The 24,557-nt window shown below is 52.9% G+C and overlaps 1 protein-coding gene across 10 annotated transcripts; it reads left to right on the top strand.

Moving 5' to 3' along the window:
* Positions 1-512: 512 nt before the first annotated feature.
* Positions 513-22,333, top strand: SEPTIN3 (septin 3; the record flags this gene model as incomplete). 10 transcript variants are annotated; one of them, XM_079937051.1, is made up of 12 exons in its annotated part: positions 4,339-4,525; positions 5,773-5,899; positions 9,012-9,203; positions 11,454-11,582; positions 12,250-12,331; positions 13,958-14,095; positions 15,391-15,508; positions 16,389-16,484; positions 18,374-18,473; positions 19,686-19,737; positions 20,015-20,108; positions 20,250-21,214. In XM_079937051.1, exons 3-12 carry the CDS (start codon positions 9,041-9,043, stop codon positions 20,373-20,375), a joined length of 1,098 nt encoding a protein of 365 aa, XP_079793177.1. In that variant the 5' UTR covers positions 4,339-4,525; positions 5,773-5,899; positions 9,012-9,040. The 10 variants fall into 10 exon arrangements, 9 of the variants coding, with proteins under 9 accessions (XP_079793171.1, XP_079793173.1, XP_079793172.1 ...); XM_079937045.1 differs by lacking the exons at positions 4,339-4,525; positions 5,773-5,899; positions 20,250-21,214 and adding exons at positions 513-1,987; positions 22,268-22,333; XM_079937050.1 differs by lacking the exon at positions 5,773-5,899 and having other exon boundaries at positions 18,377-18,473.
* Between the last annotated feature and the right edge of the window lie 2,224 nt (positions 22,334-24,557).

Here is a 24,557-nt window from a genome sequence, read left to right as displayed (position 1 = left end):
TGGTTCCGATTTCAGCTCCAGCAGCAGGCCAGCCCAGGGCTCTTTCCTGGTTCCGGGCAGGAGCCCCAGGTGCAGACCCTCTTCCCAAGCCAAACTGGTCACCTCTTGGTCTCCTACCTGGACGTCTGAACTCCTATTCTGGCTGCTCTGTGTGGGAACTCAGAGTCCTCTGGCCCCTTCTGGAAGAAGCAGATAAGCTTCCAATAACCACTGCCCTCCACTGGGGCTCCTGAAAAGGTATATGTGACCTCCATGGAGTTGGCCAGAGAGGGGCCACACTCAGGCCTGCAAAGGCAGAGGTTTCCTCATGCCGGGGCAGCCTGCTCATTGGGTTCCACCCATTGCTGGAACATTCTTCCACATTCACCTGGTATCTTGGTAGGTGTGTGTGTGTGTGAGGGCCCATGTGTGTGAGGTGTGTAGGCATGTAGCAGGTGGGAGCTGTAGGAGGGCTGTAGGAAGGGACAGGTGTACGCCACTGAGGACTTGACAGTCTCCCAAACAAGGCCCCTTCAGAGGAGTGCTAGCTGCTAGTCAGGACGGGGAGGGCCAGCACCTGCAGGCTCGAGCACCTCACCCCCGCTCGGCCCCTTTTCTCTGTCGATCAGGGGAAGACGAAAGACCTGGATGGACCACAACTTTGCGATGCAGCCTCACGGAGCCCCAGGCGCTGGAACCTCCTTCTCCCGCAGCCACCTACTGGGGCGCCCTGCCCGCCCCTCAAAGCTCCCTGGAGGGGTGTCGCCTCTCATCCCTGTTCTCAAGAAGACCATCCATCTGGATGCTTTCCCCCAGAGCCACATCCCACAGGCTTCCGGCCGACCAGGCCTTGGAGCTAGGGCGTGGAGTGTGCCCCCACAGGAGACTGGCAAGAGCCTGGCACCCAGGAAGCTCAGCTCCATCTCCCTAACAGTCCGCCAGCACAGCCAGGCATGGCGCTTGGGCCCCCTGCCTTCTCACTGGGAACAGGTGTCTACCCCGGGCAGGGAGGCTGCCACCCACAGAGGAGGGAGGCTGCCTTCTCCTGACTCACCACCTGTGACCCTAGTGCCAGGGGACAGGCTCCACTCCGAGGGCCCAGGTCACCCAGGTCTGGCCAAGCCCAGCAGGGTGCCTGCGGTGGAGAAGCCCCTGGTGAGCTCATGCCTGACCCTGCCTTTCCAATCCCGGTTAGCTCAGGGTCCACCAGGTCCTGCAGGGCCAGGCTTGGTGGGTCAGAGGCACCCTGTCCCAATGACCGCCCATGTGCCTACCAGAGCTTCTCCAGGAAGAGGCAAGCCCCGGCCCAGGGGTATTCAGAGACCCCGGCTGCATCTCCAAAGGGCTATCCCTGCCACGGGGCCTGCGACGGCCATGCATTTGGCTGCCCTGGATACAAGGAGGCCAGGCACATCCGGACATTCATCCACGATGGCCACCAATAGGCCTGGCTTGGCTGTCCACTTGGCTACACCAAACACATCTAGACTGGACACAAGCACTGAGTTCCCTCCTCTGGATAGCAAACTGGGCTCTGCCATGGACTTGGCTAAAGCAGGCACAACCAAGCCACGCGCGGTCACGGACGCGGTGACCCCAGACCCAGAAAAGCTGGGCAAAGCCATAGCTACAGCAGGTACAGCCAAGCCAGATACAACCACGGAGGGTACAGCCAGGGAAGTGGCAGCACCAGATCCAGGCAAGCTGGACACAGCCCTGGTGTTGGCCGGGGCGAACAGAGCCAAGCTGGACATGACTACGGGTTCTCTTGTGTTGGATACAAGCAGGCTGGGCACAGCCATGCATTCAGCTGTGCCGGTCACCCCAGACCCAGTCACTGGTGAGACCACACTGGACAGTGTCATTAAGCTGACGAGATCAGACACTGTCACCTACCCATCAATGCCAAGCAGAAGCACAGATGCAGCCCTGGACCATGCTACGGCAGATGCTGCCACGGACTGCGTCACAGCGCTCACCGTGCTGGACCCGGCCAGAGAAACCAAAGGTAAATGCAAAGGGCTGGGCTGGGGATGCGCTGGACTGCTGCGGTGTAGGAGCCTGGAGCTGGATTACGCTTGGATAGATCTGGGGGACTTTAACGTCAGAGTTGAATGAGCTGGGAGAAAAGGGAATGGGGTTGAGTGGCAGAACACAGGGGGTGCACCCTGAACTGGGTCCCACTCTGCCAGTCAGAGGTCAGGTTGAGGGAAGCCATCAGAAGGGGGTTTACAGGGGTAATTTGTGGGAGAGCAATTATGCTGAGTCTGTCCTTTAGCATCTTCCATGATTGTTTCTTTGTTCCCCGAAGAGCTGAAATAATTAGGTGATCTATAGGTGAGTCCAGCTTGAAAAGCAAACCACCTACACGAAAATATAGACCAGCACTTCAGTAAGTGGTGATTTGTCTAACAGTCGACACTGCCAGGCTCCTCTAGATGTGAATAGTGATCTCACCCAAGACCTTCTAAATCATCCCCAGTCGGCCTTTCAGGAAGATGGTTGTTGCTTAAAAGGTGCCTCACCTGGAATTTTTTCTCGGTCCCTTACCCCCAGCCCTTTAGTCCTGAAAGGTGAGTTGGGGACTTGTAGGTTGGAAGTCCTACATAGAAGAAAAAACAGGTCAACACAAGGGCTAGAAGTTCATTTGGTCTTAGAGAGGCTGTGACACGCCTAAAGTCGCACAGCTGGTTGATGGCAGTAAGCCGATGGGAACCCAGATCTTGGAATTCTACTCTGGGCAGTCTCATTCCCAACATTTCAAAGGCTCAGAGATTCCGGGTCTGGCAGATGCTTAGAAGGTATCCAGTCCAGTGGCTTAACTGGCGTTGGGGGTTGTCAGCCCCCTTCTCATTGCCCTCTGCACACTCGGCCTGGGGGAGCCCACCCAGGCTCTGGTCTTCCCTCCTCCCTATGGGACCTCAGCTCTCCCTCCATCTTCAGCCCAGCCCTCTCTCTCAAAATGCAGGTGTAGACACCCAGTGGCCTGCCGGACCCCTCTACCCAGACAACTCCCGGGCATGTCTAGAGGCAGCCCCTTTCTTCCTGACTTCTGCCCTCCCTGATCTCACTCCCTCAGCTGCAGGCACCATACCAGAAACCTGGGTATCCTCGTCTTCCTCATCTTTCTCTCTCCTTCATCCCATCAGTCTAATTCCAACTCTGTTGATCAGTCTCCTCAGTCCTTGGCTGTCTGTCCCCTCCTCTCCCTCCCTCTGTCCCTGTGAGGCCACCCCCTGCCCCTCCACGCAGCTGCCACAGGGACTCATATATTTCATGGCAGCACTTCCTGCTTAACAGCTGTTGGTGACCCGCTGTTACCTTCTTTGATAAGTCCAGCTCCTTAGCCTGGCTTGCAAGGCTTTGGACTTCTCCAGCCTCTTAACTCTATATCCTTGTCTGGACTTTTCCCTGCTTTGGTGCACCCGGGAGCTCTGTTGTCCCCAGCACCATGCAGCTGTCGCCTCTGGGTCTCTCCATAGGCTGCTTTCCCTTCTTCCCTCGCACCTATATTTGCCTTTCCATCTTGGCCCTCAGCAAGGGCCCTCACACCTGCACCCACAGTACCCGGTGGGTGCCCACCACCCTGCACTCACAGTACCCTGTGCATACCCCACCCCCTCCGTTAGGACAGGCCAGCTTTCTGTCTTGACCCACCAGACCCAGAGCTCTTTGAGGACAGAAATGGTGACCCTCATTCCTGTCCCCTCAAGGCCTGGCAATATGCTGTCCATTCAAGTGGACTGAATGCAAGGATGATTTTTCTGAAGGGTAAATTGAGGCTCAGGAAAGTTCCTGACTAGCTCAAGGTCACAGGGCTCATCATCCCAGAGCCAGGCCTGGAACGCGGGCTCCTGAATCAGTCAGGGTTCTACAGGCACCCGCGTCTGGGCAGAACCGCGTTGAACCAGCCCAGCATCCCAGCCACCGCGTGACTCTCGCGCGCGCACCGCCTCCCGCAGCTCCCACAGGTCCCCTGCGCTCCCCGCCCCGCCCCGGCCTAGAGGGTAACAGACCGGGAGCAGGATCGAGGGGGAGGGACCGGGACTGGGATGCGGGAACCATGCCCCACTCGGAACCTCGAGCCTGCAGGCACAGCGCCCCCGCGCGCCTCCCCGGCGGCCCGCAACCAGCCCTGGGTACCCGCTCCCGTGTGCGGGCGGGAGGGGAGCCGGTGCGGGCGAGGACGCCGAGGGAGGGGGAGGGGAGGGCCCTCGGCGGGGCGGGCGGGTCACGTGGTGCGGGTGGCAGCGGCGGCGGCGGCGGCGGCGGCGGCGGCGCGGCGGCGGCATCGGTGCAAGCGGGCAGGGGCAGCGCTGCGCCGAGCCTGCCGAGTCGAAGTCCCGGGCTGGCGCGGCAGCGCGGGGCGCGGGGACGGCGCTGCCGGGCCGCGGGCCGGGCGGGTGGGCGGAGAACGCAGAGGGGCGAGGCCCGGCTGCAGGGTCTGCTCGGCCCAGGAGGAGCCCGCGTCCAGCTCAGCCTTGCAGCCCCGCGCCCTGAGCATCTTCCCGGAGGAACGGAGACAAAGGAGGATTCATGTCCAAAGGTAGGAAGGCCGGCGGCGCCACCGGCGCGCGCCGAGAGGAGGCTGCGGCCCCCAAAGCCCGGCTGGAGATGCTACCCGGGGAGGGTTGATGCGCTGAGGAACCCATGCGCGGTGACATACGCACGGACACACGCACACACGGTGGCACACATCCCAAGATGTACAAGCCCGGAGAAATGCACATATGGAAACGCGGAGAGATACAGAGAGCCCCGAAGAAGCGAGGAGGCCCCCAGATGCGCACAGAAAGCTCCACACTGGAGCACACCAAGAAGTGCACACACATGCACACCACGCACAGGTATCAGGACCACCTACAGCCAGACAAGAGACCTGTGCGCTGACACGTAGACCCCTTCCCCCACACATAGGCGCACACTGAGACGGGCACCAGCTGGTGGTCTCCAAGGGAACTCGTTGGCCTCCAGAGGACTGGGATGGAGGCAGGGGTATCCCAGGGCCCTTTGCTTCTGTGAATGGGAAAGTACTAAGATATCTTTTGTGATTCCTTTTCTGAGAGCCGGGGGCTGGAGCTGGGGTGGACTGGAATTGCCTCTGCGGGTGGGGGCGCTGTTTTGAAGGCGGCTGGGGGCTGAGGAAGACCTGCAGCTCCCCATGGAAGAGCCTCCCCACCCCCTGGATCCCCACTAAGCCAGGGAGGAAGGTGCTATTCTGGAAAGGTCCCTTCCCCCTGCTGCCACCTTCCCAACAAAGGGGTGGGGTCCCTGGGCCAGACAAAGACAAAGCCATTCATTTGCCTGTAAAAGAAAGCACCAGGGTCCTTGCTTGGCACGGGGATGGGGGGAGGTGCTGTTTCTGTGGGGACTAAGCTAGAGCTGAGTGGGGTGGACAATGTCTCTTCCTGGAGCACTGATGGGCAGGTGGCTCCCGGCAGGGGGTGCTGCAGACAGATCCCCTCCTCTCCAGGGGCCCTGAGAGAGCTGGGAGTTTAGGAGGAGCCCCCAGAACCACTTAGGCGGGATGGCATATTTGAGCTACATCCTGCCGTGGCCCCATCCTGAGCTCTTGCCCCCCCTTGGGGAGCCCCCCTCCAATCCCTGTTGCAGGGGAAGGAGAAAGTCTCGTAACAGAGTCTACCTCCGTGACCGTGGCCCACACAAGAGCCATCTGCTGGGTGGAGGTCAGCTGCTCTGCCAAGGGAGCAGCATCTGGGGGAAGAGAAAAGTGATGGCTCTGAAGTAACATCTGCCTTCATTCATTCATTGCTGAGTGTCTTGTTATACTAGGTTCACTGGGGCACAGAAATCAATAAGACGTGGCTCCTGCGCTGAAGAAGGGTGGGAACTGGCATATGTTCAGTGCCAGGTCATTGATGTCCATGCTTTTGTATAAGCCTCATAGCAACCCAGCAAGGTAGGTACTGTACCTATTTTCCTGAGGAGAACACTGAGGCTCACAGGGGTCATCCAGCTGGGAGTCAAGTATGGGCCATCTGGAGTTGGCATGGCGGGACCAGGGGAGCTGTAAGGGCAGAGGATGGAGCTGCAGAATTCAGCTCCAGAGCTGCATTTGTCCTGTGCCCTGGAGGGCTTTATGCACTTGTCAGGCACCCTCACCAAACAGTGGGCCCTTGGGGGCAAGGGCCTTGTCTGGGGTCCAAAAGTGTCCTTGGCATTTAGTCTAAAGTTTGGCTGGAGTAGGCTCCCATTTGACAGCCTGTGGGAAGGCCTGGATGGGAGGCATGGGATGGAGTGAGTGAGTGAATGAATGTGATGACTAGGAAGTTAGTCGGGGGCTGAGGCAGCACAGAAGAGAGGCATCCACACGAGATGGGAAAGCAGAAGGTTTCCTGAGGGGTAGCCCTTGGGCTGAATGGCGAAAAAAGAGGACGAGGTAGCCAGGGGCTGGAATGGGCGAAGGGTCTTCCAGCAAAGGCTGTGACACAGTGACCCACCACAGGTTTGCAGTAATTGTGGCTGATTGTAATTGCCATGCGGTTGGGAGGGGCAGCTTGCCAGCAGGAGCTCTATGGGTGCTCATAGGTGCTTGATAGAAGAATGAAGGTGAGATCTGCTCCCGTTCTGGACCTGCAGCAGGCCTGCTGTAGCCCCTAGAAGTTGCCTGGGAATCTGGTAGGCCACCCCCTTCTTGTAACCAGGGTCTGTCTTTTTGGGAATGATCTTTGAAGATGCTGCAGTTGACAGACCAGGGCTGAGCAGGCCATGGTGAGGACACACACTTTATAAAAATACTTACAAAAACTCCCATAAATAAATACTAGACTCACTTTCCAGGTCTGTAAAATGAGGTAAGACCCTGCCTGCCCGACACACACATACACACCGATGGATCTATCTCACAACACAGGTTGTGGAGACCAAATGGGCTGGCTATAGAGGCATGAGGGAGATGAGCAGCTGGGCAGGGAAAATGGGGCATTGGCCCCCAGTGCAGGTGTGCTGAGTTGGGTCCGGGAGCCACGTGCAGAGTGGATATGATGGCCAGGCTGCTGAGAGTCAGCTGCTGCAGGGCTGAGCCAATCTTGCTGCCTTCTGGGGCCGCCTGGCTGGCAACAGCTTCCTAGGAAGCAGGAGGGAGCCACGCCAGGCCCTGGGGAGGTCCTGAGACTTTGTCAGATTTGGCTGTGCCTGGGAGTGACAAGGAAAGAATGGTTTCCAATTGAGAGAGAGAGAGAGAGAGAGTCTTGCCAGGACCAGTGGAAGGACCAGGTGGTAGGGGTACAAGAACAGACTCCTGGCTGGGTTTGGGGGTGGGGGAGGGAGGTACTCCTGTCCCCTCACCCTCTTTCCCATCTGCTGCTCCATTAGTTCTCTCTGTGAGCCTGAGACTCTGCAGGGTGGTAACCGTGAACCGTAGGATTCTAGAATGGCAGAGCTGGAAGAGGGCCTTTGGAGAGCGTGGAGTCCAGTAACTATGCTGTGTAATTAGTATCTGGGGCACCTCCCTCTCACGAGTGCTTTCACATGCACCACTTCATTTCCCCTCCTGACAGGCTGTGAAGTTGAAAGGGACAGGAGCAACAGGGTCTGGAACAGGGAGGCGCTGTGCAGGCGCTCTAGGCATATACCTCGTGTGCAGTGCTCACTACAGCCTTACTCACGATCCTAACCGGTTTACAGAGTACAGAGGAGGAAGCAGGCGCGTGGGAAGGGGGGGTGGTTTGCCCAAGTCCACAAAGCTGGCAAGCAGCAGAGCCAGGCTCTTTCCACATCACCACACACCCCCATTTTACGGGGAGGGAAATGGAGTTGCTGTATCCTGAAACCCACCCTGGTGGACAGTGGCCTGATGAGGAAACACACAGATTTCTCTTGTATGTGAATATACCCATGATCTGCCAGACACAGAGCGATGTTTGCCTTTCTCCACTGGGGAAGGGCTGTGATTTCAGCCTCGCCTTTCTTTTGCTACCCACCATCCCAAGAACACGTTGTGTCATGTCATCTTAGGTCAGTGATGGCCCCTACTTGGGTCTCATCCTCTCCCCAGCAGTCAAAAGGGGAGACTTATTCCCCCTCAGACTCAAAACTAAGGCTCGGAGGGTGTCTGGGGGCACCTCAGGGCACAGACCTCCTTGCCTTGCAGCAGTGCTTGTGGAACAGAGGGGACACGGAGGCTGGGAGACAGGAGTGATGCTCACTCTGCAGAGATGGGGTAGCCCTATATGTGCTTCCTCTTTTTTTTTTTTTTTAAATATTTATTTATATATTTACTTGGCTGCCAGGTCTTAGTTGCGGTGTGTGGGATCTTTAGTTGCGGCATGTGAACACTTAGTTGTGGCGTGTGGGGTCTAGTTTCCTGACCGGGGATCGAACCCGGGACCCCTGCAATGGGAGCACAGAGTCTTAGCCACTGGACCACCAGGGAAGTCTCCCCATGTGCTTCTAAAAGACAAGCAACTGGATCAGTGACAGGCAGTCAACAGATGTTAGGTCCAGTATCCTAAAAGGTCTTTGCCGTTTTTCTGGGGGAGGCAGGAACTCAGGTCAGAATAACCCCAGACATCTCTCAGATCAGTGGTTCTCAGCTGGGGCACTGTTGTCCCCAGGAGACATTTGTCACTGTCTGGAAATATTTTCGGTCATTAAACTGGGGGGGCTACTCCCTGCATCTAGTAGAGGCCAGGGATGTCACTAAACATCGTACAATGCACAGGACAGCTCCCTGCAATAATTATCTGGCCTAAAATGTCAATAGTGCCAAGGTGGAGAAACCCCTGGGTTAGAGACACAGATGTGGTTCTTAGGAGCAGCGAGGTGCATATGAAAGTGCCCCAGCGACTGGAGGGTCTGGGTACTGGTCCAGATTTTGCATCTGACTTGCTGTGTTCTTGGCAAGTCCCTCCCCGCCAGGCGTCAGTCTCCTCATCTGTGAGATGAGAGACCTGTACTGGATGTCCCTTCCAGGCCCAACCCTGTATGATTCTGTATCCAGAGAATAATACCGTGCCTTCCACGTGACCTCTGCTTTCCTCTAGCCCACCCCTCCCACCTTGGCTTTTCAGGGCTCCCGGAGACCAGGACGGACGCAGCCATGTCAGAGCTGGTGCCTGAGCCCAGGCCTAAGCCGGCAGTGCCCATGAAGCCCGTCAGCATCAACCCCAACCTGCTGGGCTACATTGGCATCGACACCATCATCGAGCAGATGCGCAAGAAGACCATGAAGACTGGTTTCGACTTCAACATCATGGTCGTTGGTATGGAGGCCGTGGGTTCCCTGGAGGCCCTGGTGGCAGGCAGCACCCAGGATCCCGATTCTTTCTCGAGGATGGCCTCAGCCCTGGCTTCTCTAGAATGAGCTCTTTCTCGGAGGAAAGATCTCGCTGTGCAGATCACAAAGGCCTGAGCCCTGTCTCCCCACAGGCTGGCTGATCCAAGGGTGGGAGCTGGGGGTGGGTGGTCATTGTGGCCCCACCAACACCTGGCTGTGCTCAAGTTGCCTTCGTGTGTGCGGCACGCGGCGGGCATCACCAGTGTCCTCCCCTAACTTCAGGAGCTGGGGGAGGATCGGATGAAAGGTGGTCTTCTTTCTGATCTTTTGTGTGCTTTCAAGCTTAGAGAGAATTTCCAGGACACTGGGCACTAAGTAGGGTCACTGGGTCACAGAATGTAAGAGCAGAGGGGGGCCTTTGCCTGACCTCAGTGAGATATTCTCTCTGTTGCTGAAACTGGTATCTGGGCATCATCCTTCTTTCCTCCTCCTTTATCCCCCAATCCAGTCAATCATCAAATACGGTCAATTTTACCTAGTAAATATCTCTCAAGTCTGTCTACCTCTCTCCATCTCCACTGCTACCACCCTAGGCCGAGTGGATCTCTCCCCTGGATTACCAGGGCCACCTGACTCAGTGCTGCTTAAACATAAGGAGCTAGGCCAGAGTGTAAATCGTCTGGAAAGTCTTGCTGTAAAAAACATCGGCTAAACTAAACATTGTGCTTGGTGACATAAGTTGATTTACTTTCTGGTGCGAACTTCTTTTTCTCCCGATTCTCTGTCTCCTGTCTCCTTCAATCCATTGTCCACCAGTGACTGAATAATTTTTCCAACCTGCAAAACTCAAGTCACACACCCTACTTAAAATCTTTCTTAAGTTTACGGGTTTAAATTCCTAGCCTGGCCTGGCACTACCTCTCCGCTGCTGTCTTACCACTTCCCGTGTAGCATTCGACTCCTCCCTTACAGGGAACAGTTCTCCTGGACTTAACATGCTCTTTCCTACCTCTTAGCCTTTGTGTATGCTGTTCGCTCTCTCTAGAACCTGCCCTCCCAGCTTCTCATGGGTCATTTGAAGTCATTCTTAGGTTTTAGCTTAGTTATTGCCTCTTCGTAGAAGTCCTCCTTGATCCCAGAGAGACTGGATTAGGTTCCCTTTGGCATTGTCCGCTTATGTTTTGTCTCCCTCACACCCAATGGCTCCTTGAGGGTGAGGATGATGTCTTGTTCACCACTCTACCGCCCGTTCTAGCAAGGTGGGCCGCTTCTCTCCCCGGCAGTGCCTGTGGCATTCGTCACGGGTCAGTCACTGCGCGCAGTCAGTACCGAGCCCAGAGGTAGCCTTTTAAACATATTAGGCACGTGGCTACTGCCAGTTAATCAGTTGGATTGAGAAATGGACCTTATTTGCCATCCCTGGTCTCATCCAGTTCCCTCCCTCCCCACCGTCCTATCAGTAAAGAGAAACTAAGGCCCAGAGGAGCAAACATGGCTGGTCCAAGGCTTCAGGGAAGAAGGACAGTTGAGTCTAGAACCTTAGGCTCCAGCCCCCTGCCGGGCCCATTTCCTAATATATGACAGGAATGCTCTAGACCAGCACACCTCAGACTTTATTGCCCATTTGATTCATCTGAAGTCCTGTTAAAATGCAGATTCTGATTCATAGGGCTGGGGTGGGGCCTGGGGTACCTCATTTCCTACAAGCACCCAGGTGATGCCAAGTGCCACTCATTAGTTGCCAGCCTTGCCGGTGTGATTCTGGTGCATGTTTGAGAAACACTGCTCAGACCAGTGGTTTTCAAATATTTTTAGTGTGGAGCTCTCCCTTGGAATGAAATCTTCTGCTGAACTGCAGTGTCAGTATGCAAAGTAATTCTGTCTTTACTTTTAGTATGATTAAATATTAAAAACTTAGGTCAAGCAAAAACAAAACCAAACCGAAAACCACTACATGAGACAAATGCAGAGGTTGTTCCTTTCCCAGTGGTCCTGGGGCTCCAGAAGGAGAGAATGTGGAATCCAACTAACATTCCCCCAGGTCCTTCACCAGTAAGTAGGAAACCGTTCCCACCCACCTGCTCTCCCTACTCAGCCCCTTGCCTCCCCAGTGAGCCATCAGTCAAGGGCCTGGATCACAGCTCTAGAATTCTGTAAGCTCAGGGGAGAGATACTAGTCTCGGCGGGTGGGCATGGGGTCTCCCTGCCTTCTCATCTTCCTCCTGTCTTGCTGCAGGTCAGAGTGGACTGGGCAAGTCAACACTAGTCAACACGCTCTTCAAATCCCAAGTGAGCCGCAAGGCCTCCAGCTGGAACCGGGAAGAGAAGATTCCCAAGACAGTGGAGATCAAAGCTATTGGGCACGGTGAGGACCAGGCAGGGACCCCGATGGGCATTGTTCAGAGGAGCCTCTGGCAGAAAAGGGAAAGAATGGGGCTTCTTGGAGAATGAGACAGATGAAAGGCAACCTCAAGACAGAATAGAATTAAGCCCTAAACACGAGGGAGCCAACTCCTTAGACTGTAAGTCCAGGAAAGGGGATGAGGGAATTAGAAAGGAATGAAGTAGGATTTGAGCTGGATGACAAAGGCTGGGTGGATTTAGACAGGCAGAAGGGGTAAGAACGGCATTTCAGGCGCAGGGAACAGCATGGACAAAGGTGTTGAAGACCCTGAACTCGACTTTTCCAATAATCAGTCCTTCAGAAGGAAGGAGCCCAGCTCCCCCCGGGCTGGTAGGGGCACCTGGTGTCAGCTGGAGGAGTGATCTCCCTGGTGCCTTTTTTTAAGAAATTTATTTATTTATTTTTGGCTGCGTTGGGTCTTTGTTGCTGCACACGGGCTTTCTGTAGTTGCGGTGAGCGGGGGCTACTCTTCGTTGCGGTGCGGGCTTCTTGTGGTGGCCTCTCTTGTTGCAGAGCACGGGCTCTAAGCACGCGGGCTTCAATAGTTGTGGCATGTGGGCTCAGTAGTTGTGACGCACGGGCTTAGTTGCTCTGCGGCATCCTGGTGCCTTTTCTGTTCACTCCTCAGTGATAGAGGAAGGCGGTGTCAAAATGAAGCTGACTGTCATCGACACGCCAGGCTTTGGAGACCAGATCAACAATGAAAACTGGTATGTCTGCCTGTGAGATTTCCACCCTAAAGACTCTGCAAGGCAGATACGGAATGTGGCGCAGATTCACTCACACTGAGAGCCGTCTGCGCCCTCCCTGCTGAGGGGTTAAGCGGGAAGGCTTGCTGAAAGAGCGGAGGGGCTTTGTCAGGAGGTGAGGGAGGAGGTCCTCATGGGGCCCAGGCATGGGGATGGAAGGGGACAGTACAGAGGGAATGTCAGCTGAGGGATTGCCTGGAGATGGGAGTGGATCTGTCATAATAGGCAGGAGAGGCAGAGCAAGGGGAACTGGGGTGCAAATCCAGGCTGACCTGAAGGCTATGGCAGGGAGCTTGACCTGAGAGCCAGATGTTGTAGCCCTGGACAAAGAGAGGATGGGTGGAAAACAGGAGGAAGGGGAGTTTCCATGGAGAACCTTTGCCTCTGGGAATCCACAGAGCAAAGCTGCAGTCAGCGTCCCGCCAAGAAGGGGTGAAATACATTGCCCAGGCATAGACGGAAGGGTCGACTGTGAAAAAAAAGCACAACGTAAGAGCTGTGAGTTGGGTTTCATTCACTGTCTCACTGAGGACTGTAGCCCGGGAGACAGACTCTCAGATGCTTCTGAGGACCTGCTCTGAAGAGGTGGGCGAGAGGCAATATATGTGTGATTTCTGGCTGGGGGATACGGAGAGTCAAGCAAACAGCTCAGCAAAAGGCACGTCACGAGGATCAGATATCTCAGTTAAGATTTTAGTGTTTTTCTAAGTAGGGGAAGGTGCAAGGATTTGGGTCCATAAAATTTTTTTTTTTCTGAAATACAACTATCTGAGGGCCTGTTTTCCCTGTTTTCCCAAAGTGCAGAGAAGCCTTATCCTGTTTTTTGTCCTGAATTCCTTTCAGGGTATATTGTAGGTCAGCGACTGCAGTGACTAATGACTTAATCCTTGTAGAACCAGATGGCAAGTGACATTCCCCACTTTACAGAAGGTGCCAGGCAGAAGTTTGCTCCCAGACAGGGATGGTGACAGTTGTCCTCTGTGAGGGAGCTGGGGTCTGCCCCAGACAGACAGGACCACTCAGCAGCACACCTAGGAACTGGCTGTATTGATCTTAGAGAAGTGTCTGGTTGCCTTCTTTTCTGGCTATACACACACTTCTGGACAGAGAAGGGTTATTATTCATTGTTATCAATGAATTGTTGCCATGACTGAGTACTTTCTACGTGCCATTGCTCTGTTAAGTACTATACCTGTTCTTTCTGATTCTTCTATGAATCTCTCCAGGCACCTATTGTTACTCTCTTTTTACTTATGAGAAAACAGCTTCGGAGAGGGGCAGAGATTTCCCCAGAGCTGCCCAGCTCTGGATGTGGGGAAAGTGTGCGCTGCTGTCGGGAGTGGGATGGGGTTCTGCAGGGTCCCTTAGCCCAGTCAGAGAGCTAGGTCCCCAGGGGAGCTCTGCCCTTGATCACAGGGAAAGCCATCCATGGGAGGCCGAGGGATAATAGTCAGCAGGTAACCTAGACCCACCAGGGGAGGTAGGAAATGAGATGGATTTGAGGGGACTGCTTCCTGACCATGTCTAAGGTGAGCTCGCAGGTCCTGTCCTTCTGGGACATCCATCTGCTTTCTTCCCACCCCCCAGCTGGGAGCCCATTGAGAAATACATCAATGAACAATATGAGAAATTCCTGAAGGAGGAGGTGAACATAGCCAGGAAGAAACGCATCCCTGACACTCGTGTCCACTGCTGCCTCTACTTCATCTCCCCGACGGGACACTCGTATGTACCAGTCCCACCCCCATTGCTGGGCCTGGCTTTAGTTTGCATCATCTGTGCCCAACCTGTAGTGGGTAACCGTTACCTGGACTCAGCTGGGGAGGGCCAGATGGGCCCCAGTGTAGTCACAGTCCGGTGATTCCCCAGAGTTTCTTGCCAGGAGAGTGAAGCTGACCGTCAGCCCCTGCTCCGCCCATTGGTGTTCTGGCACCGTAGCACGACTGTGCCGGCGGACAGAAGTTGGCTTATGTGCCCCAGATGCTCCTCATTTGTTCAAGAGATACCTGCTTTGCACAAGCCTGGGGTCAGGGGCAGTAAGAAGGGTGAAATGGGGAGGGGCTGGGCTACTGGATTGGGGCTGGTGTTTGCCGGGGGAGGTACCCAGCTGTAGGCATTTGGAGGGCGGCCAGCCCAGCATGAGGAGCCAGGTGTCTAGAGATGAAGACTGGCAATAAGCAGGGCATGCTGGGAAGTCTGGTTGTTGAGTGTCAGGCGGGGCTCCATGCTAGGGAGTACCAGGAGAGAACGGAGCAATCCAGGTAGGCGAGCAGAGGGCGGGTGTCTCGTGATTTATCACTAAGCCCAGCTTAGTTCAGTTCTTGAGAAGATGGCACAAGCAAGGCAGGCCCCCAGTGTTGGAGGAATCAGATATTCAGCAGGTTTTCAATGGAGGAGCTCAGGAACTCAACAAAAAGTTTGCGTTATCCCTCCCTAGAACCTGGACCCAAGGTCAGAGCAAGCCAGCAGATGGCCTGACTGAATGAGTCCCCTAGACTGCAAACTAGAGCCAGATGGGGGCCCCAGAGTCCAGAGGAAGCTGGCCCCGCAGATGGGGGAGGGATCAGGCCCCCAGATGGAGCCCTGCAGGACTAACTGGGGGCTGGGAGGAGACCTGTCAAAAAGTGCTGTCTTGTAGGCAGAATAGACACACACATGTAACCGTGACACAAGGACGTTTGGGTAGGGACAGCAGTCCACAGCTGTCCCCAGGAGAAAGAAATCTCAGGTCAGAAAAGATGTCATGAAGGCGTGGTTTGAGTGGGGCTTAAAGAAGGCAGGATTTGCATGGGAACCGAGGAGGAGAAAGAGAGGTGGTGGACCGTGTGTGGGTGGAGAGTCGGGGTCTCTTCTGCACATTGAGATGGTGGATGTGTGTCGGATAGGAAAGGGAGCAGCCTCTTGGCCTCAGCCAGTTCCCAGCCCAGTCCTCCTGTCGCAAGGGTGCCCCTGGAATGGTGGCAGTGGCTGCGTGGGGGAGGGCACGGTGGCTCTGACACCCCACCTTCTCTGGGCCCCAGCTTGCGACCTCTCGATCTGGAGTTCATGAAACACCTCAGCAAAGTTGTGAACATCATCCCTGTCATTGCTAAGGCTGACACCATGACCCTGGAGGAGAAGTCTGAATTCAAGCAAAGGGTGAGAAGGCCCCCTCCTCCTTTTCCTGTCCCCATCCTTGCCTTCCCCTCTTCTGGTCCAAGCCCTCTCCTAGCCTTCATTATTATATCCACCCTCTACCCCGCTTCCCACCCAGCCCCTACTCAACCATTAAAGAGGCTGGACTGGTGGTATCTGGGGACCAACAGTGAAGAGAAGTTAGTGCAGCTCCAGCCTTCTTGCTGCCCTCCAAACTTACCTGCAAAGACCTCTGAACACACAAATCACCATGAGCATGAGAAACCACTCCTCACTGTTAGGCTGCTTGAAGGACTAATTAACCAACTGCCTGCTAGTCCTTATTGTTATTTTGCATAAGCTCTATCCTGTGTCGGACACACAGGCGACGGGGTTGGGGAGACGCAGAGGAAGTATAAAGACAGTTGCTGCCTTTAAGAAACTTACAATCAAGTAGATTACTGAAAAGATGCTGGGTGGCTTCCTGGAGGAGGAGACTTAAGCCGAGCTTTGAAAGAGGATAAACAGAGAGGCTGGGGGTGGGGGCGATGCACCTCTCTTCCCTGCAAACAGGAATATAACAAGTATGGCATGAGCACTGCCCATGTGGAATCTGTTCCCAGCTGTACTGCTTGTCTGAATCCTAATCTTACCCTAAGGTGAACAAGCTAGACCCCCCAGACTCTTCCTCATTGCAGGCTGGGGTGGGCTATGGTAATTGTAGGGTTGGGGCTCCCATGTGTTCAGGATCCTCCTGCTGCCCAGGGCCTCAGAGTTCAGAGATAACTGGATTATCAAAGACTGCATTCGTCCCTCTGACTTCAGCATGCACACACTTGCACACGCATGCACACACACACATGGCCCTCTCTCCCCTTACCATGCTTCTCCTCCCCACCTCTAGGTTCGAAAGGAGCTTGAAGTAAATGGCATTGAATTCTACCCCCAGAAGGAATTTGATGAGGATTTGGAGGACAAGACAGAGAATGACAAAATCCGGGTAGGTGCCTGGGACTCTGTTCATCACACGGATGCCCGCCTTAGTCCCCCTGGGATGTCGGTCACGTACCACTTCTGCTTTGCAACCTGCTCTTCCCTTTCCATACTTCCTGCCCCACCTTGCCTGACCCAGACCAGAAGTGTCAGGGGAGAGGTTGAGGACTTGGGGCGCTGGACAGGACTGTGAACCCTGCACCCAGGAAGCCAGTGCTCCGTCCATCCCCAGACCACACGAAAGCCTCTCGTTCCCCCACAGGGCCAAGTGAAACCAAGGTATGGGGTGATGGAAGGGCACAGGCAGGTAAAGCTTCAGCCTGGGGTCCACAGTATCTATACTCTACCAGAGCTCTGCTTGCCAGCTTCCCCTTCTATAAAATTCAGAGGCTTATAGGCTCTTTTTTTTTTTTTTTTTCCCGAGAAGAACCCTTAAAAAAATTAAATGTCAGACAGGCTCCAATATGTAAAACACAAAAACAGAACTGCTTTGGCTAAGTGACACAGGCACAGCCCTACCTTCTGAGCAGCCCCTGGGGTATTTCCTGGGATTTTTTTTTTTTTTCTGGCTGCGTTGGGTCTTCGTTGCTGCACGTGGGCTTTCTCTAGTTGTGGCGAGCGGGGACTGCTCTTTGTTGCAGTACGTGGGCTTCTCATTGCGGTGGCTTCTCTTGTTGCGGAGCACGGGCTCTAGGCGCATGGGCTTCAGTAGTTGTGGTGCGCGGGCTCTAGTGGCACATGGGCTTAGTTGCTCTGTGGCATGTGGGATCCTTCCGGACCAGTGATCAAACCCGTGTCCCCTGCATTGGCAGTCGGATTCTTAACCACTGTGCCACCAGGGAAGTCCCTCTCCTGGGAATCTTAAGGTTTCATGAAACCTGGCTTGGAAACCACGGACCTATGTGATTTCTAAGATCCCTCTCAATTCTAAACTTCTACTATTCCATGATTCTACATCAGAATCCTGAGTTCTAGTCTGAGCTTTTCCATTAACCACTGTAACCTGGGACCAATCACTCATTTGCTTTGGTCTTGAGTCTCCATCATCAAGTGTGGTAACCTGGTAGAAGCCCCTTACCTGATGTAGTTGAGACAGGTAGTTGGTCAGTTAATTGAAAAAATCAATTGAAGTGAAGAAGTTATTTTAAAAATGAAACCTATTTATCTTAAATGTTTATAAAAAGTGTTTTAATACATTCATTAAACATTCTTTTCATAGAGAGACAAGGCCTCTCCTTTGAAGGTAAGTCTGCTCTGAATGCAAAAGCAGCTCACCTTTATCAAGTCTTTCTGAAACATTCAACTTAATTTTCAGAGAAACAACTCTCCACAGTGATATGTCCTCAGCTTATATAACAGTTAATTTATCCAATTGCAACAACAAGTACACACCAGGCAAAAAGATTTGGGAACAGATACCTGGTGGAGCAGAGGGGCCTACGCACATCAGAAAGCAGCCTTTGAGCTCTGGAAGCTCAGCGGGTGTGGGCCTCTGCCAGTGGGGGAGACAGTGTAAAGCTTCAGTTACTTTGGCAGTCAGTCGTGTAGGTGTCGTTTAAGAGGTCTGTCTTTCCTGGCTATCTCACAGGGTTGTTGCAAATCAAACCAAACCTGATAAAGCGCTGAAGGGCGTGAAGCATTCTCCAATCGTAGGGAAGCTGATACTGAGGTTAACCTGCTAGGCACGGGGAGCAGTCGGGGTTGGACCCAGGCCTTCGGACTCCCAGTCCAGTGCTCTTTTTAAGAGACAAGAGCCTTGCCCTTGCCATCAATGGGATCACTGAATGAGCTTCAGAAATGTGCCGTTCAAGGCTAGAGGCCCGGGACCGTACTCCATCCTGCCCTTGGAGGCCCAGATGGTAGGAGGATGACATGCACGTGTGTCTGGTTTGTCAGCAGGAGAGCATGCCTTTCGCTGTGGTGGGAAGTGACAAGGAGTACCAAGTGAATGGCAAGCGGGTCCTCGGCAGAAAAACTCCCTGGGGGATCATTGAAGGTAATTCAGTGCATCTTCTTGAAGAACTGGCCGCTGGTCAGTTTTGCTTATTTATTAAGCATCTATAGGTCAAGGCACAGTCCTGGGATGTAAGATATAAGATGAATGTCAGCCAGACCCTGCCGTAAGGGGCTTCCAGTCTAATTGGGAAGATGAGGCTCACAGGCAGGAAGCAATAAAAGTTGGATTTAGCACCTGACCAGGAGGCACTAGCTCGAGGGTCAAAGGAGTTCAGAACATGGAGAGATTATACGGATCGGAATAACCAGAGAAAGGTTTTCACATGAAAGGAGGCATGATCTGAAAAACTCTTGAAGGGTTGTTCAGATGTTGCCATTTTCATTTTATGAGGAATGGTGTGACCTTGAGAAGGTCACAATGATTCTGAAAGTTCTCAGAGAATCACTTCAGTTGATCACATTCATTATGATACCCCTCGGAGGGGAGCAGGGTAGGCGTGGCCGTCCTCAGAACATCCGTCCTGAGGCACTTGAGTCTCAGACAGGTTAAGTGTCCTGTCCAAGATGACATGACTTGTTAGTGGTGAACCTTGGATTTTAGACCCAGATACTTTGATTCCAAAACCAGGTCCATCCCATTATATCATGTTGTCTCTCATTTTTCTATGACCCTTTGTGGGGATTTTTTAAAAAATAGCTTTTTCTCATCATCTGCCTTGAATCATGAGAATATCTGCCCTACCCATTAGATTGTGAGACAAGAGCGTTTGTGGCTTAATCCTCTTCTGCTTCCACAGTCTTTGGCAAGTGATTTGCAAATCGTAGGCACTCAGTCTATGTTGAATTAAATTTATCAAAAGCCATCGTGACCTTTTTAAGATGGCGTCGTTACTTTCTATGTGTGTTACTGTCTTCCAATCAGATTATGAGCTCCTCAAAGATAGGAATTGTGTCTTAGGCCTTTGACAGGTTTCTTAGACTCCCTGTGTATTAGTTTCCTTTTCTATAAAATGGGCAATATAATAGCGCTTATTCCACAGAGTCTAGAGTAGTATTGCGCCCCTGTAGCTACTTAATGAATACTTGTTCACTGAAGTGCCAAGATGAGCACACCTCTGAAAGGGTGACCATAGCCTGCCCCGTGGCTCCCTCCTAAATGCCTCCATGACCTGAACAGAAATTCACCGGCTGGTGTTGCAGCATTAGTGAAATGACCACCTGTTTTTTTTTTTGTTGTTGTTGTTGTTCACAGTGGAAAACCTCAACCACTGTGAGTTTGCCCTGCTTCGAGACTTTGTCATCAGGTAAGATGCACCCCTCCCGTCAGATGGCAGGTTTAATTATTTGGGGTCTGGAGGCCGTCTGTTCAGATAGACTTCCTCAGTCCCCAGGTCTCTCTGACAGAGCTTTCTGCTCCAGTCCCGGCTCGCGTCTCAAAGGAAAAGGGGATCAAGAGGTATCATGGGCTCTCTGGAGTGGGTCCAGGCCATGGACGCGATGTGTGGACCTCAGACGTGGGTCCCCTCTTCCTCCTGCCGCCGCTAATCACATCCCTCTCTCTTCTCGCCCTGTGTCCTTCAGGACCCACCTCCAGGACCTCAAGGAAGTGACACACAACATCCACTATGAGACCTACAGGGCCAAGCGGCTCAATGACAATGGAGGCCTCCCCCCGGTGAGCGTGGACACAGAGGAAAGCCACGACAGTAACCCATGACGACCCTTTCTCTGTATCATCACACATACCCACTTCTCCATGCACACACATCCCCAAACCACCACCAACCACCTTCTTCCTTTCTCTCCTGTCCCACAGGCCTATCTGGTAATTGTGGAGCATCTTGTCTACAATGTGTGTGTGTGTGTGTGTGTGTGTGTGTGTGTGAGAGAGTGTGTGTGTGAGATTGTGTGTGTGTATGTGTGTGCACCTGTGCAGGGGTGAGGTATTTTTACTGCCCTCCCTGGAAAGTCCCTTGTAAGTTTGGTTCCTCCATGGCTGTCCATTATCTGTCTCCTTTCCTTGTGTCCCAGAACAAAGCCGTGTGCCTCACTCAAGTGGTCTGGGGGAGGTTTAATTTAAAAATGATGGGAGCAGGTGAGCCACAGGTAATGCTTTCTTACCTCTGAAACCCACCTGCAAACAGGGACTGCAGAGATTCTCCAAGGACAGTCTGTGGAGCTAGACCTGGGAGGGGACGGGGAGTTGATGACTTAACCCTCTCTGTAAGTCCGGGTTGGTCTGGGGTAAGGCTAGGACTATTTGGGAAAAGAAAGATCAGGGGAGAGCAGAGAAGTAGCCCAGAGCTGGGCTCCTGCAGAAAGAAGTAGTACCTAGAAGTGGAGGAGAGAGCTCTACCCTTTGGTCCGTGTCGCGTTCACTGTCCGAAAGCTACTACCTGTCACCACCAAAGACTGCTTGCTTTCCGCACTCCCCTTGCCTCACTCCCCTCGGCTTCCACTTCCTCTCTTTTCCCCCTTGCCCTCCTTCCTTCATTCTACCCCCTCTGACTTTTCACTTCTTTTTACCCTAATCCACTTTAGCTTCATTTCTATATTTAGGATTTATGCCCAGTCTACTTCCCAAAACGACTTTAGGCCACTTAAAATAAAATCATCACTTAAATCACAGGACAGTACAAACTGAGATTTCAAGAGAAATTGGATTTATAGAGAGGCATGGGAAAGAAAGTTTCTGCGGTCGAGCGCTGAAAATGGCCCCGAGCTTGTGGGCAGCCCAGCAAAGGAGGAGACACAGCGAGTTATGCGGTGCCCACTGGTTAAAGAAGCACATGTGCTGGTCAAGTGAGACAACCTGTTTTAGGCATTAAGTTCTAGAAGAACTGAGTCTAAAGTATCAAGAACAATACACAGTATTTGTCTTTCTTGGTAGTTTGGCAATTTAAAACCACACCTCCCTTCTCTCCATCAGGATTCTTCCTCCTTAAAGCTGGCTTCTGTTTCTCTCTTCTTCTTGTGTATACTTGACCCCCACCCTTTACTTCTCTTCTATTCTCTCTCTGTCTCACTGTCTCTCTCATGTTGAAGCTAATTGCATTTTTGTCTGTCTTTCTCTGCTTTTCCCCAGTTCCTCTTCCTGACCCCTGTAGACATTCCCAGTGATAGCCGCAATCATACATGTAGCCTTTTCTTGCCTTTCCCTTCAGCCCTGTATTTATTAATGCATATATTTCCCCTGTTGTTTTACAAACAAGTTACTCTTTCTCCTATAGTCTGTAAGGTGGCTGAAATTTGGGGCTGGGGAAACAGTTTAGCCTTAGGCAAGGGAAAACAAGTGATACAGTTTACAGTAACCTCTTACAACCTCCTGTTCCATCTCCTGGTCTAACCCTAGGTGTTTTACTGGTCCCCTGCAGATCCCAGCGTTGATAGTCCCTTATCACTCAGGTGCTAGGAGAACACATAGACTTAAGACCAAGATTCAGTGGACCAGGAGAAAGAGGCAGGTGATCTGTTGCCAGTGGCCCAAAACTCATGGTCACAGTCTTTCCTGGAAGCACCTTACCAATCCAACCCACATCTTCCCTCACCCACAAAGTTATTCGAGGCAGGATAGAAGAGCGGCAGGGTTAGAGCCCAGAGGTTGCTACATTTCAACAGAAGAGGGATCCCTAGCTTATATGGAGACGTGGGACTAGACACCTCGGCCTAGCGGGGAAGGTCTAGGGGTGAGGGGGGGGTATTGGAGAGGCTGAGTAGGAGACTGATGCTTGGCGCCCCTAAATCATGATCTCAGCCTCCCTGGAGAAGCTGTTTTATATGTCTGCTGCCAGCTGCTGGTCTCCACACCCTCAACCGTTCTCAACCCCCCCGCAGGGAGAAGGCCTCCTGGGCATTGTCCTTCCACCTGTGCCAGCCACCCCCTGTCCCACTGCAGAATGAAGGCCATTTCAAGCACCGCTCCTCCCTCCATTCCTCTCAGCTGTTATTGCTGCAGGGCCACGCCCTTTTTAGTGCTGTGTGTGTCCAGCCAACACCACGGCCCCTCTCAGCCCTCAGCTGGTGGGAGGGGCCGGCTGCCCCTTTAGGACAGTTGCTTCTTCCATTCATCCAAACCACCCCTCTCCTCCCAGTGGAATGGAGTTCTCGCCAGCACTGCCCTCCTCCATCATCTGTGTCAGCTGGTCCTAGCCCATCTGTAGGGTGAAAGAGCTCACCAAGAGCTCCTTCTGCCCTTGCAAACCCATACTGGCTACTTGTAACCATCTCCAAGGGAAATGGCATTGTTCCCTGTCCATTCATCTGCATGAGCTACTCTTGGCTTCCTCAGAGGGTCAAGAAAGCAACTTTTCTCCTTGTCGGATTTGTTGACGTCAGCGGTGTGAGCCCCAAGGTGGGACGAGGGTGCCTCCTTCATTGCTCAAAGCTTATTTATAAGGGTGGGTCACTACAGATCTGGGGGAGCAAGGGCTAGGATCACTTTTTAAAAAAATCACTGCTTGTGGCTGGCCCGGAGGGTAGTCACACACCCTCCCTGCCCCATAATGCAGCCACTTAGGGAGCGTGGCTTTCCTGAGACATTCCTGGAGTTGACTTCCTTATCCTCAAACTTTAAATAAGAACTAAATGCACACACAAAACTCCAGAAAGTCACAGGATGTGAACTCTAGGAGGAAAAAAGCACCCTTCTGTCCACTTAGCAATAAGAGGGAATCTCTTCCCACCCACCCTGACTACTCCACCCCACCCCCTCCCCCACTCCATTAACGTGAGTAATGAATCAGCCTGGCCACAGTTGGTCACTGTAGGCTAGTGGAAAATCCCCAGTGGAGGGTACAGCCCCGCATCAGATGCATGAATGTTTGCGAATGTCGGCTGCCACCGCCCCACACACTATGTCTTTATGGAATACCCCTTGCCCACTGCCCCACCATTTCCACCTGGACACAACTTGCTCAAAGGCTGGTGACTTGTGGGCCATTCATCTACAACCAAGTCCTGATGGAGCAAGAGGCCCAAGCCTAGGGGATGCAAGAACGACCCATTTCTTAAATGTTACCAGTCCCAGCCAACCTTTTGGTGACATGATGATTAATTTTCCCAGTTGAAAGTAAGCAAACAGACACTCAAACTGGTTGTGTAAATGTTGCTAGACTTTATGTGTTGTACAACTAAACATTGCTGTTTGAACAATAACTGAACTGTGTTTTATTTTTGCTCCTCAGTCCTTGGCCAAATTAGCCATTACATCATCTCACCCATGTGTGGAGGGTGAGACAGGGACCATCTTGGTAAGAAGTAGACACAGAAATTAGAGATGGAAAAGTTTTTGTGAGGTCAGTTCATCTTCAGTGGGCATGAAGTTGGACCCCTGTCATTATTCCCTGGAGTTTTGTATCCAGAGTGAGTGATGGAGCTATCACACTTTACCTTGAGGGATGCTATGCTCTGCATAGCCTGTCTCCTCTAATGGAAACAATGTCTATTTTCATTCAATTAATTTCCTAGCTTTCACCCTCCTTTTTCCAGAAGGCATAAAACCAAATCTAGGAAAGGAGTGGACCTATCTTGCCTAGAGACCTGCCTTTTTTTTTTTTTTTTTTTTTTTTTTTGCGGTACGCGGGCCTCTCACTGTTGTGGCCTCTCCCGCTGCAGAGCACAGGCTCCGGACGCGCAGGCTCAGTGGCCGTGGCTCACGGGCGTAGCCGCTCCATGGCATGTGGGATCCTCCCGGACTGGGGTACGAACCCGTGTCCCCTGCATCGGCAGGCAGACTCCCAACCGCTGCGCCACCAGGGAAGCCTGAGACCTGCCTTTTTTGCAGTGAAGACTTTTAAGAGCTAAACTTAAAGCACTAGCTTGTATTGTCTTTTTCAAACTTAAACCAATCCTTCCTCTCGTGAGGTTCACACTGTCTTCTATAGCCAGCAAATAACACAACTCTACCTGTATATTATCTCTCTGAATTTGAATGTGACAATCATGTGCAACTGTGTTTGGGTCCTCAACATTCTGTAGGGTGAGCACAAGGTATAGATGAATGGTGGGGAGTCAAGACGAGAGGAAGAGAGGTCAGCAGGCCCTTGGAGTCATTCAAGTAAAATGATGACTGGAACTAGAACGGCAAGGCCACACCAAGATGGAGGGAAGTGAGAAGATTTGAGTG

This window comes from Stenella coeruleoalba (genome assembly GCF_951394435.1).
Source record: "Stenella coeruleoalba genome assembly, chromosome: 11".
In the NCBI taxonomy this organism is placed as follows: Eukaryota; Metazoa; Chordata; class Mammalia; order Artiodactyla; family Delphinidae; genus Stenella; species Stenella coeruleoalba.
The sequence above is the reverse complement of the archived record's forward strand: the minus strand, read 5'-3'. Positions and strand labels throughout refer to the sequence as shown.